This window comes from Ornithorhynchus anatinus, chromosome X1 (assembly GCF_004115215.2).
Source record: "Ornithorhynchus anatinus isolate Pmale09 chromosome X1, mOrnAna1.pri.v4, whole genome shotgun sequence".
NCBI lineage: Eukaryota > Metazoa > Chordata > Mammalia > Monotremata > Ornithorhynchidae > Ornithorhynchus > Ornithorhynchus anatinus.
The window spans coordinates 80,129,781-80,143,976 of record NC_041749.1 but is presented as its reverse complement, the minus strand read 5'-3'; the positions used below and the strand labels follow the sequence as shown (position 1 = coordinate 80,143,976).

The 14,196-nt window shown below is 47.7% G+C and overlaps 1 protein-coding gene and 1 long non-coding RNA gene across 3 annotated transcripts in view; one reads left to right on the top strand and one right to left on the bottom strand.

Annotated features, from left to right (window-relative positions):
* PHAF1 (phagosome assembly factor 1) overlaps positions 1-10,034 on the bottom strand; it is a 37,146-nt gene extending 27,112 nt beyond the window's left edge. For both annotated transcript variants that reach the window (XM_029050991.2, XM_029050992.1), the window contains exons 1-3: positions 9,778-10,034; positions 5,503-5,585; positions 2,030-2,113 (exon numbers count right to left, since the gene is read on the bottom strand). In XM_029050991.2, the coding sequence (XP_028906824.1) occupies positions 2,030-2,113; positions 5,503-5,585; positions 9,778-9,841 (231 nt within the window). In that variant the 5' untranslated portion in view covers positions 9,842-10,034. The remainder of the gene's footprint in view (positions 1-2,029; positions 2,114-5,502; positions 5,586-9,777) is intronic.
* Positions 9,603-14,196, top strand: part of LOC120638051 — a 44,645-nt gene continuing 40,051 nt past the window's right edge. Inside the window, exon 1 of the long non-coding RNA XR_005659507.1 lies at positions 9,603-9,659. This is a non-coding gene — a long non-coding RNA (uncharacterized LOC120638051). The remainder of the gene's footprint in view (positions 9,660-14,196) is intronic.

Here is a 14,196-nt window from a genome sequence, read left to right as displayed (position 1 = left end):
TACCCAGCACTTAGTACAGTGTCTGGCACATAATATGCATTTAAATACCATAAATGATAATAATAATAATGGTATTTGTTAAGCGCTTACTATGTGCCAAGCAGTGTACTAAATGCTGTCGTTTTGCCAGAGGGGGCCTGGGGGCGCATTCATTCAATAGTATTTATTGAGCACTTACTATGTGCAGAGCACTGTACTAAGGTCTTGGAATGTACAAATCAGCAACAGATAGAGACAGTCCCCTGCCCATTGATGGGCTTACAGTCTAATCGGGGGACACAGACAAAAACAATAGCAATAAATAGAATCAAGGGGATGTACATCTCATTAAAACAATAGCAATAAATAGAATGATCACAGACTATCCACTAAAGAGGAGCTGAGGGAAACCAGGAGGACAGTGGAAACACAGAGATAAAAAGGGAAAAACCCAGTTGAAGCCTATGGATGGAAAGTAGTCAGGGAGTACTACGGAATGCAATTGGATTAGATTTTATGGTCTATCCCTATACTGGTGCCACCTTGTATCTGATATAAGTTGGTTCAATACCAATTGGTGTTTATGATAATACTCAAACTACTTTTCTAAGCAACGGTAAAAGCTTTTCATCTCTTTTCTTATATAAAGAGGGAAAGCCTTTGTGTCTTGTGTTTTGGGCACTCACTTTCATCTCGAGACCACACTGTCCAGGGTCGGGTTAGGATTTCCAAAAAACCCCTCTGAGCCTAGGTTTCAGGCCCAGATAATAGCTGTGGAGGAGGTGGGAGGGGAGGGCCTAGAACTAAGCTTGATGTGGGCAGGGAATGTCTGCTTATTGTTATACTATACACCCCAAGTACTTAATACAGTGCTCTGCTTGCAGTAAGCACTTGATAAATACGATTGAACTACATCACATGATGGTGACGGTGATTTATCTAAGTCATTCCACTGTACTCTAGCAAGGAAAAGTTCTGAGAGAACAGTCAATCCGAAGGTTTGTCTGGGCGTAACAGCATGGCCTAGTGGCAAGAGCACGGGCCAGGAAGTTAGAGGACATGGATTCCAGCCTGGGCTCCGCCAGTTGTCTGCTGTCTGACCTGGGGCTCACTTAACTTCTCTGGGCTTCAGTTCCCTCATCTGCAAAATGGGTATTAAATCCTACACCCACAATAAGACTGTGAGCCCCAGGTGGGACAGGGACTGTCCACCCTGATTAACTTGTATTTACTTCAGGGCTTACTACAATGCTCAGCACAGAGTAGGGGCTTAATTACCATAAAGGGGTGGGGGGAAGAGAGAGAGGAGGGCAGTGATTCCTGGCTATGCAGGAGGCAGAAAGGCTAGGCCCTTCGAGGAGTCATAGGGAAGGAACACCCAGCTTATTACCACATTGCTTGAGAGCCCCAGTGCACAGGGCCATCTGAAGAGTTGCCATTCTCGGGCGGGTCTGCAAGGCAGCAGGAGCAGTGGCAGGTCTTCAGCGAATCCCATCGTTGCAGAACATCAACTGGTGGGGACTGGTTTGCCAAACCTCCTTAAATATCCTCCCGACAACCCCCGCAATCGACACTGAATAACACCCCTAAACATCTTACGTCTGTAATGTTGAGCTCTTTGTTGCAATACAGCATGGTAGATACAGCAGGAGTAGAGCCTTACAAGGGCCCAGGCATGACTGGACCAGAAAGGCAGGCCGGACGGCCTTTACCCTTTGTTCTTGGCCTCCTCCACTTGGGAGGAAACCGCAGCCCTTGTTAAGCATGATAGAGACGGCGCAACTGTATTGAATTGGGAGCGCAGGGACCCCTTGCTACCCGTGAAAGGACGGATAGCCCTGGCCTCAGGATTTCAACTTCTGCAGGTTTCTGAAGTTGATCATCACAAAAGTCTAGATGGCTAAGATGGGCTTTTTTTTCCCGGGGGGGAAAAAAAACCCATCTAGAAACTCTAAACTTATTCCTTCTATTGCTCTCTGATGCTCACCTACTTCAAGAATTACTGAATCAGTCCAAAGTATTTCTATTTTCTGCCACCATTCTCATTTACCTTGAGCCTCTGATTGAAAGCATCAAACAGCAGTTTGATCCCGTCCTGAGTCAGGTTAAGGATGAGGTCATGGCTAAGAGGAGCCTGCAAGACAAAATTGGAAAAATATTCTGATGATTCCTATAAGTTACATGAGATCTGGACACAATAGGAACCAGTTGTATTCCATCTTTATATTCAACTAGTAAGGTTACTTTTCCCTAGCACGAGACTGCCCGAAGAGATAGATATGAGACTGGAAATTATTTGGACTGGGGAAGCTCATCTAAGCCCAGACATTGGGATTCCATAGAGTGCAAAATGAAAATATTTTAATTTCCCTTACTTGGCTTCTCTGGGTCAAAACAGCAGGAGTGGCAAGAGCAAGATTCCATCTTCCTCGCATTCCTTACGAAAGTTTCGTTCAAACTTTTGTTTTAGATGTGTCCCCTACTATGCTGCCTCTGTGGAGCCAGGAAAACAGGCTACCCAGAGAGGTAGTCCGGCTGCCCTTTTCCCATGGCCAGATTCTTAATTGAAGCAGAGAGAACCTCTCCGATGAGTTACATGACAGTATAACAAAATGTGTCAGGCCAAAACAGCTTCTCACAGGAGGCCAAGAACTGACTTCCTGATTAATTTTCCACACAACCAGAGAGCCAGGCATTCTTCGACTACAGGGTCTCTCCAGCAATGAAGAAAGCGCTTTCGCACCCACGGCCTCAGCCTCTCGTCATCGCACGTACGACTGGGACTCTGTAGGGGCTGGGAAGAAGCCAGTGCTCAGAGTTGCAGTTGCCTGTGTGCAGTATTCGGATTCCCACCCACACTGCTTCTTGAAACTAGGCTTTTATGTGGCAGTGAGGATTATTTCTCAGTATGGTTATTTTTATGTACTGCTTGTCAAAAGTAGCATGGATAGGCTTCAACCTCATCAGGGGCAAGAAAGCAGTGCTCCAAAATAAGACCCGAGAAGAACAGGTCTTAAATTTTGCAGTAAGCTGATGTACGATAAAGTGGAAAGTCTGGGGAAAGAGAATAGTGACAAAGATCCTGGGCCCAGTGGGGCGCAGGGTCTAACAGTCCACCTGATGATCTTGGATCTAACCCAAGGCCTAGCACAGTGTAAGTGCTTAACAAATACCATCATTACTAGTACGGTCCACCAACTCACTATACAAAAAGTCTTATGCAAGTAGGTGGCTCAGGATATTGGTCATTCGATGGCTGATACTCTTTTAAGTGTAAACAGTGCAACAGGGAATGTCGGTCAGGCATAGGCTTTTTCAGCCACATTCACACCCACGGATATGATCTTATGGGCTATACTATCTTTTTTCAAATATGAAGGATGGACACACACACAAACATCAATCTCGGAACAAAGCTCAATTGAATGTAATAATTTCTTGGACATCAGCATTGATAATTTGACTTCTTACCAAGGGAAAGTTCAGAATATTCCTGGCAACTCCAAGAGTTCAGATCTTTTCTCTGGAACAGTGTGATCAAGAATGTTCTTTGGACAAATTTTTAAAGCCCATGTAAATTGCTCAATGTCAGTACATTTAATCTCTAGAGAGCTACAGCTTAGCTTAAAGTTCCTTTGGGACAGAATAGAAGTCTTCCAAGGAGATGTTCAAATGAGACCAAGATTACTCTGGAACCCAAATCAATCTATTTAATGGATTTACCTCATCAAAACGCCCCTAGAATGTTGGAGCTCAAGTATTTGTTTTCATATGAAAGATCACAATTCGTAGCTTACTGAGACAATAGCAATATCAATCTACATAAACACCTGAAGCACATTTTCAAAGTGTAATGAAACCAAAATTCCTTGTCTGAATGATGATGATGATAATACTACTACTACTAATAGTAATTATAATGATGGTAATGATGACATGGTGTTTGTTAAGCGCTTACTGCCTGCCACTTGCTGTTCTAAGCACTGGAATAGATATAAGATAATTAGGTCAGGCGCAGTCCCTGTCCCACAAGTGATGAGGGATTTGAAAATGTATCTAATCTGGTAGTGATAAAGTCTTCATCTCTAGTCAAACATGACCGGTAGTGACACCAGAAAAAGGCATTCTCCCTTCATTATTGTACAGGCTATACCTATCAGAGGGTCAGCCTCTCAGAATTTAGCAATCAGACATTTAAACTCAAGACTACAGGCAACTTGACCGCATTAGTGACAAGGAGAAAGGCTTGTGGTCTCTCCTCATAGACGACGTTTCTCCTTAATGCTATCAGGTGACACAACCGGTCTTCACTGAAGTGTTTACTATAATGCCATTTAATAATGCTCCACGCCTAATTAAAAAGGCTCAAACATTATTATTATTAGTAGTAATGATAACAATGATTTACATACACTGCACCTAGTGTTCGTTCAGTTTGGGCTCTAAAGTAGGCTTCTTTGGAGAAACAGAATCACAGAATCCTAGGGCTGGAAAGGGTCTCAGGAGTCCATTTTGTCCATTGCAAACATACCAGAATTTCTTAATGCATCGCCAGCTGTTGAGTGACCATACCTTTCTCCTTGGGGTAATCCAGAGAAAGAACAGAGGGCATGTCTTTTGGATTTTCCTGCACCAAAAGTTAATGGACAGTGAGAACCCTCTTGCTATTTCAAAGCACTACAGCACTTACACTGGAAGGGGTTGAACCAGTACTTTCTTAAGACACTGTAGAGAGGTCATGGCTCTGCTACCTAGGAAGCTGAGCTGCAACAGACTCTGCCCAAAAAGACATTTCAAAAATAGGCAACACTCGTTTGGTCCGTTTCACACCTGGAGGCCCAAGTCTCCCAGCAAGGCCTGAGATCCTTAGAAAACAAAAAAAACCCCACAAACCAAAAAAAAAAAATAAACCTACGTGTCTGACTCAAATCCCCTAGGTAAATGTCTGAAGCACTAAATGGTTGCATATATTTGTGGTATTTGTTGAACTCTTACTGTACTGTAAGTACTATTCTAAATGCAAGGGTAGACAAGATCATCAGGTCCCACGTGAGCCTAAGGGGGAGGGTAAACAGGTATTGAGCCCCATTTTGCAGATGAAGGAGTTGAGGGCCAGAGAAGTGAAATGACTTGCCCAAGGTCAGCCAGCAGGTATGTGGCAGAGCCAGGACTAGAACCTAGGTCTTCTGACTCCCAGGCCCGTGCTCCTTCTACTAGGCCATCCTGCTTCCCTAATCTAGCAGGTCCAAAATGAGGCGACGATAGTTCCAAATTGGGTGGCTACTAGAACAGAGCATCGACTTCTAACATCTTAAACTAAACCAGAGAGGTCAAAATACAGACTCATTTTATGATCTGAATATTCACCTCAGGATCTTGTATTGATGTGGTATTGCTGGAGCAAAGTCTGGTGGGTGATTGAATGTTTAGCGACAACAAAACACATCATATCCTGCCATGACTCACTACTTTATGATGGCAGACTAGTCACCATACAAGCCGGATCTGGTAGTCACCACTCACCTGTTCACTGTAGAGAACCTGGACATTTTTGATGATGCGACAGTATTTCTGAAGAATTGCTACGGCCTGAGCCAGTGGCATTCCTGAAAAGCAAGAAATGGTTACCCAACTGGCCACTTAAATGACAAGGTATTTTACAAAAACACATTGACAACAGGCAAAGGAAATGGCCTTTACTGAATAAATAAGAGTAAACAACTCAAATGAAAGCACAGTCATACACAGCCACAACAAACCTATTTCACTGAGGATTTTGGATCGGATTAAATATATGAAAAATTGTGCTGGTCATTCCCCGAGCGAGAGAGACCTTTAACAAGAATGCTTAATATCTGGATGTTGCTTTTCAATTTCAAAACAAACTGATGATCCCCAAAGAAGAGGATCACCCCAGTACGCACCCACTCTCTCCTCCATAGTTTATGGGCTCCACTGGGTAAACAACTAGACTTCCTGATCTCTCAGAACGCACACCTGCCTCACAATGGCTTTGTACATGGGAAGGTGACAATAGCTGGGCATTTGCAAGATCTTCTACTTATGCCCTCACACACATGTTCCTGAAGGGAGCAATTTTGACTATACATTATATGCTTCAGATTCCATTTCATTCTCATATAAGATTATTTCTGAAGTAGGGAAAAAATTAGAATACCAAATGGATGTGGAAAATAGGACACCCATGTAGTACACTGATGTTCAGTGTAACTTTCCTTAGCATGTGGTGATGAAGAGATGCTGGTGTCTGAATTTGGGCTGTGTTTTTCAAGGTGGTAGGGGAGGATGTTGAGGAAAGAGAGGAATGGATTGGTGAGTTGAATTATTCTAACTTGCCCAGGTCTAATGGATAGCACTGATTAGTCAAAAGAGCAATGAATCTGGGCCCCATTTCCATCTCTGCCAGACTATAAACTTGGGCAAATCACTGAACCTTGCTTTTCCACCCCACCTGCAAAATGGGGATACTGTCAGCCTCAGAGGAATGTAGGGAGGAAAAAGCAGACCCCATGTAAATAGTACAATTAATGCTGAGTGTAGTAAAAAAAAAAAGGGGGGGGGGCGACAAATTAATGATATTCCTCATTTTATTAATCCTTAACTGAGAGAATGGCAGGCAGTTTAATTCTCTGGCGGTGCCTACAAGGAGCAATTCAACTGCTCAGTTCCCCATCTTATTTGGACTGTGAAGACCCAGCCATTGGATTTTCCACATTATCATGTAAAAGTCCAGCATTCAGCGATCAGCATCTTTCATTCGGAGGGAAAGCGGGAACTGGCCAAAACACATCAACCGTGACCTTCCCCAGCCAGCCACAGACCAAAGAATTGTGGCTCCAGTGTACAGCCTGATGGGTGGCTGGGGGGGTGGGGGTGGGTTAAGAGGAAAGATCAGTCAGCAAACTCTGTGAGCTCAGGCTGAAGAGTAAAGCATATCAAGGAGGGCTGCCTCAGGGGGATTAATGGACATAGGAAAATGCAAACTCAAATCTGGAAATCTGTTGTAATGGTGATTTGCAAATACTTTGTCAATATTATTGTTGCAGAAAAAACCCATTGATTTGCACTTCCCTTGATGATGATCCAGACTTTAAACTGAAAAAGAAGACTAATTACTCTGATAGGCAATATGTGCTGTCAGTTAAATGGGGGCACTCCCGGGGTTCTTGGTTATACTGTTTAACCCTGAGTTTTTCTACCCCTTCATCTCTGACATTTCCAACCTTCCAGCATTACACAGAAGCCAGAAAGAAGGCTGACTGCTGTTGGGCCTGACAAGGGTGGCAAGGTCTCTACTCTCATCCCAACCCTACATACTCCTCACAGAGGAGATGCCAGAGCATTCCATATTTGAAATGGGTAATCAAACAAGCTTCCAAAAACAAGAGGTTTATGTCTCAAAAGGAGCCCCGGAGTTCTCTGTTGATGGTTCCACTTTAAGAGCCAGCATAGCTCGGGGCTCTTCTACACAGTCAAGACTGAAAATGGACATTAGTCCACGGTAACCGGTAAGATCCTCAAGACCTTGGACATTGGTCCCCATGGTCATTTAAATTAGTTGCCAATTAAGTTAGCCCACCTGGCATCAATCCAGTAGTGGGCCCTGGAGTTGGGAGAACATGGTTCTTAGCCCACTTCAGAAGCCACGGCTGTTGGGAAATGGTATGGGAGTGGGGGGCATCCCTGCCTTGCAGCTCCACTCCTGAGGGCTTCCACATTGCTTCTGGGGTTTCCTGTCACATTACCTAGGGCCCACTAAACCCAGTTCAGGTCACGACTGGCAAAAACAGTCAAAGGGAGATTGGGGGGGTGGGGGGAAGATAGCTGATTTTACAGATTACTTCATTGGACAGCAGGGCACGTTAAGACAAAAAAAAAAAACAAAACCTGCACTTTAAAAATGATGCTCAACATGGCAACGGGCAGCAAGCCTGCATACCCACCGGACTAGCTGTGAAGTGGGGTTTGCCCTGTGCACGGATGGGGGAAGGGGAAGGGTTGGCTTCATTAGGAGCATAAGTGATCCCAATTAACCTGGCTATCAGGATGAATAGGGAGAGAGATGAATTTCTGAAGAGGGTCTGGGCTTTTTTCATGACCAAACCACTTCAACCTTTAATGAGAACAGGAGGGATGAACTGAATACATGGCAACTGTGTGCTGTTCTGAAGCCCCCTTGGGAGAAGAGTTTCTCCTCTAATTAGACCTCCTTTCATCAGTGGCCCAATCTCCACTCTTAATCCTAATCAACCTTCCTCCTTTCCACTCCCGGTCCCACCCCCCACTCTCTGGGGAACCATGATGGTTTGTCACCATCTATTCTTGGGCAAGAGGTTTACCTCCCCTACTAAAAGGTATGATGTTTTAGGACAGGAAAGACAAGACACACTAAGATAAACAGGACCCCAATCTGACCGGGCCCACGGACAGCACCTTGAATTACGCGTAGAGGCGGATAAGTACCTGGAGCAGATTCTGGTGCCCCGTTCTTTGCAACTCACATCTCCACCACTAAATTGCTGTCTAGGGCACTGACTAAAACCTCCAAACCATCTTCGAGAAGAGTCTTAGAAGATCGTAGAACGGCAAACTCACCAGGCATGGAAAATTAACCCAAATAACGCCCTCGTGAGGGAAGTGATATTATTCTCAATTTTAGTCTGTCAATATTTACTGAGCCCTATACTGAGGGCGCAGTCTGAGGTTCAAGGTGCAGTCCAAGGCCACAGAAACTTAGCTTCCTACTTCAAACAAGTCTCTCATTCTTGCAATACAAGAGGGGAGGTTTCGGTCTGGGACACCGCCAAAGAGCTGAGAACTCACAGGGTCAAAACAGTGGGAATTTAAAGGCAGTAACAAGTGCAACATATTCTGCAAACTTTCTCTGCTCGACTTGATGGTCAGTAAAAATAAGGCCACACATTCAAATCGGTGAATGTTGGAACAACGCGTTCAAATACAAACAGTTGTAAACAAACACAGGTGTGCTGACTTCATTCGGGTGACAGGGACAAACAAGAAACTTCATTTTCGACATATAAGAGAAATGATCCTTTGACCCACTCTTCCCCGCCCCCTTCTAAGCCCAAGCCTAAAAATCTGGTCCTTCTTTGGGAATTACACGCTCTAAAGGAAACCTATCTGACGTTGAGAAAAAGGAGACATTTGAATGCCCCTGGCCTCCTTCTAACAGGCATTCTTATGTCTTCCATATGCAAAGGGCGCATGACTTTTGGTTAGCATTTGAAAGGATCTCAGTAAAGCAAAGTCAGAAAGAAAAAAAAAAACCAAGACACCCAGATCGTAAAACCCTTGAGTCGGCTGGTCGGGCTCCTTAGCTGCGTCTGAGCCGTTGACGGCAAAGATCAAAGACCAGCACTGGGTCTCTGCGGATATTCTGAAGTATTTGGCAGAGGGTTTGAGAGAGCGCATTTATCTATGGAAACTTATTTTCCTGGGTAAGCCGCCTCGACGCGGTCGAGGTTTCCGGGAGCCTGATCCGGGGGTGCGGGTGTGTAGGGGGGTCACCCTCCCCGGGAAGGGGTTCGAAACCGCTGTTGCGCTCCAAGAGGGACAGAAGGGGGGCCGGTTGGGACCGTGACAGGCATCGGACAAACCCAACGACTCTAAGCCCTGCGGGCAGAACCCGGGCCCGACCGGTAAAAACCACCCCGGTGGCACGATAGAAAAGGTGGAGGTGGGGTGGTCGGGCACTCCGCGGGGGTGTCGCCCCGTCGAGAGGGTACGGGGCGGGGGGAGGTCCGGAGATGCACTTACCCAGTGCGAATTCCCATTGCTCGTTCCCCAGAGAGCGCTCGGGTACCACTTCCAGATCTAGCATTGGCTCGGCCAGTGGGGGGCCCGGGCCTCGGTCGCGGCTGGGGACGGTGCGGGGGCGGGGACCCTGCGGAGGGACCGTAGCTGAGAAGACAAACCGACCGCTGAGCCGCCGCCCCCTCTTTCTCCTGCGGCCCCGGAGCAGGCCCCACACCGCTCCCCTCCCACCTCTTCGCCGGCAGGAGCGGGCTCGACCGGGGAGCGGGGGGGGGGGGGGGAAGGGGGAGGCACCACTCACCTCACCGGCGGCGGCTGCAAAAATGCCGTGCGGCGGCCGTAAAGAGCGCGGATGGGGGCGGCGGGGGGAGGACGACCGGGGGGCGGGGAGAGCGTCCCGGCCACGGGGTGGGGCGGGCGTGAGCCCGGAAAAACAAGCCACCGGGCGAGAGGCGGAAGCGGCCTATTCGTGTGGGGCCTCCTCTTCCGCTCCGTCGCGTCCGGGGAGGCGGCGGCGACGCTAGCCGCTACCGCTCCTGGGGGACTGGGGGGCGGTTTTCGATTTCTCCCGGGGCAGATTAAGTACGGGGAGGAGGAAGGGAGTGGGGGTTAGAAAATAGACGAGGAGGAGCGGCGGCGGCGGCGGCGGCGGCGGCGGCTCAGTCCTCCTGCTTCCATTCTCTCTGACAGTCAGTCATCTCATTCCCGGTGAAGCAAATGACGTTCCCGTTCCCAAAACATCCCGAGGAAGTCGAGCGGGAGCCACCCCCAGTGGGCCCCGGGGATGTGACGCTTTGGCAGAACCTTTTCTGGAGGTCAGATCCTTCTCAGTAATTCTCTTCCCCACCGGCCCAAATCTCACCTCACGCCCCCCTTCCCCCTCCCAAGACCAGGGGTCGGCCGCTGAGGTTATCTCTGGCCCGCGGGGCCTCTGCCGCCGGCCGCTTCGGATCGTCTCCCCGATGAACTGCGAAAGCCTTGTGTTTTGACAGAAATGTAGTCCCTGGCCCCGATGGCCGACCGCCGTACAGACAACGACAGCGAAAGGCCCGATTTTTCGATCCCCCTGCATCCTTCAGTCCCCGACCTGGTATCCGTACGTTTCGATCCCTCTTCGTGGTGCATCCGGGCCTTTTCCCACCCTGTTGGGTTTCGGTTTTTCTTGATGTGGATGGCGTGAGGAATTCCGGGAGCTGGGGAGGGGATGGGATAGGAACTGTAGGAGGTCTGGGGTGGTAGACCAGCTTGGGGGGGGGGGGCACGGATGGACGGCAGGACCCCAGGGGCCAGTCGGAGTCTATAAAATTGGAGCTAGCAACTGCTAGCTAGACCTTATAGGATAAAATTACCACCCGCGAACCTGGGATGCAGGCACATTGGCCCGATTGGGGAAACATAATCAGTCAATTAGTGGCATTTATTGAGCACTTACTGTACTAAGCACTTGGGAGAGCACAGTACAACTGAGTTGGAAGACACGTTCCCCGCCCACAGTGAGCATACAGTCTAGAGGGAAAAATACATTTCCTTTTCCTTCTCAAAGAATAATAAGCCTTTTTTGCCAGGGGTGTCATTCACACTCCTGCCTTTACGTGCCTGAGTCCTAGCTTTCTCACCTGCAGCAAACCTTTGCTCTTTCCTTCAATTTCAGCTTCTCACTGTCCTGCACCCCCACCCTTTGGTCAGGCTCACTGGTTCCTCGGCCAATCAATAGTATTAATTAAGAGTATTAATTGAGCATCTGCTCTGTTCAGAGCTAAGTGCTTGAGAGAGTGCAATAGAGTTAGGGAAGCCATGTGGCCTAGTTGAAAGAGACATACTGGGAGTCAGGAGACGCCGGGTCGAGTCTCAGCTCTGCCACTGAGTTCTTGTGTGACCCTTAACCTCTCTGGGCCACAGTTTTCTCATTTGTCAAATGGGGATACTATCCCTCCCTTCTAGAGGAGGGACAGGATCCCATCTTATAACCTTCTATGTACCCCGGGGCTTAGCAGCATAGCAAGCACTTAGTAAATGCCTTAATCGTTTATTTACAATCCCCGCTCTCAAGGACCTTGCCATCTAGCAGGGGAAACAGACATAATAAATTACACAGGGGAGGAAGAAGAGATTGGAAAAGTGGAAGGAAGCAGTGTGGCATAGTGGAAAGAGCACAGTCCTGGGAGTCAGAGGATTAGGGTTCTAATCTCCACTGCTTTGCCACTTGCCTGCTGTCTGACCTTGGATAAGTCATTTAACTTCTCTGGGCCTCAGTTTGCTCATCTGTAAAATGGGGATGAAATACTTCCCCCGTAGACTGAGCCCCATATGGGTCAGAGACTGTGTCCACCCTGATGATCTTTTATCTAACCCTGGCAGTTAATACAGTGCTTGATAATTATAATAATAAAAATAGTATTTTTAAGCGCTTACTATGTGCCAAGCACTGTTCTAAGCACTGGGGGAAATACAAGGTAAGCAGGTTGTCCATGTAGGGCTCACAGCCTTAGTCCCCATCTTACAGATGAGGCAACTGAGGCACAGAGAAGTTAAGTGACTTGCCCGAAGTCACACAGCTGACAAGTGGCGGAGCCGGGTTTGGAACCCACGACCTCTGACTCCCAAGCCCGTGCTCTTTTCACTGAGCCACGCTGCTTCTCGTAATTATGGTGTTTGTTGAACACTTACTATGTGCCAAGCACTGTATTAAGTGCTGAATGGATACAAGCAAATCAGGTTGGACACAGTCCCTATCCCAAGTAGGGCTCGCAGTCTCAATCCCCATTTTACAGATGCGGTAACTGAGTCTCAGTGAAGTGAAGTGACTTACCCAAGGTCACACAGCAGACAAGTGGCAGAGCTAGGATTAGAACACATGACCCTCTGAGTCCCAGGCCCGTGCTCCATCCACTACGCCCTAGTAAGTGCTTAACAAATACTGTAATTTTTGATTATTAGTATTATGGCTACGTGGATGAGTCAGTGCTTAAGAAACCAGGACTCAGGCCTCTGCCCCTTCTCGTTACTCTGCCCCCACTGTCTTGATTACTATTTCACTTGTTTTATATGGTTCACTTTTCTGGAGCCCAGCTCCTTGTCCCCATTGTCTTTCCCTCATTTCCAACCTGCTCCTCACCTAGTTCCAGAGAGACCCCTTCTCTCCCCTGCTGTCTTCAGTATTTGAGCCTGATCCTGCTTAATGGCTTCACTGTCTCTGGGTCTGTTGGCCCTTTCTCCGTCCCCTCTTTGTTTATTTTTGGGATTTTTAGAGGGAAAAGTTAGGGAAGTTAGAAGGCTCAAAAAGGGTTTAGCTCAGCGATAGTATTATTATTAAGATGAGCCTCGGTCTTGACACTTCAGGACCAAGAACCCGCACAAAGAAATTGATGATTCAGTCCTCTAGGCTGTAAGCTTGTTGTGGGCAGGGAACGTGTCTACCAACCCTGTTGTATTGTACTCTTCCAAGTGTTTAGTACAGTGCTCTGCACATGATAAGTGCTCTATAAATATGATTGACTGATTGATAATAGTGCCAGTGGTTTGTGCGTTCTCTCTCCCTGCCAGCCACGCTCCTGCTGGGGCACAGAGTTGAACAAAGGAGTAGGCAGGCAGAAGTGCCTCCCATTGTGAAGTGCAGCCAGAGGTTTCACACACGCAAGACCCATTTATGCCAAAATGACCCTAGCATAGTGCCGATGCCGTGACCCGAAAGGCGGTTGCCTTGGTAACTGCTGCGGTCTCCCCCGCCAACGGTAGCCCAGCTATCTGTGAGGATTCCTGTTGAGCCTGTCCGCCTCATGGACTGGCTTAGCCTAAGTGGTCCTTTAGTTAGAAACCTTCGCTACAGGCAGAGCTGGAACTGGTTCCCAGTGCCGTGCTCTCTCTACTGGACCCACAGCAGGGCTGCAAAGCATTGTACTAAGTCTTGGAGTAGTTGCAGCAAAATCAAATTCAGGCCTGATTTCTGGCCCACCAGGAACTCACAGTCTAAGCCTTGTAGGACAACACGATCTGATGTAAATGCAATGGAAATGAATTAAAATTCCACAATAAAATAGTCAAAGAATATATCTTACCCACTAAACGGTACTCGGAGTCAGCCTTAAGACATCTCGTAATTCCTGATAAACAGTTCATAGTTATGAACTGCCATGGCCTTCCCAATATTTGAAAACTTTGGAAAGGCTGGCTTGGCCCCCACTGTACTTGGCAGGAGGAGAGAGGCGACTCCGGGCATCTTGTGGTTCCTCGTTTCTCCCGGAACCCCAGCGGCTTGGGGGTTCCCAGCTCCACGGAGCCGTACTTCCGCCTGCCCTCCGCTCTGGCTCGTAACCCCGGGTCCCGGAGCGAGTTTTGGAGCCAGAAGCTCCTGGGCTTCTGGGACTTTCTTTTACCAGCAGGCTGGAAGAAGTATTGTTACAGCACTCATTCATGAAAACTAGG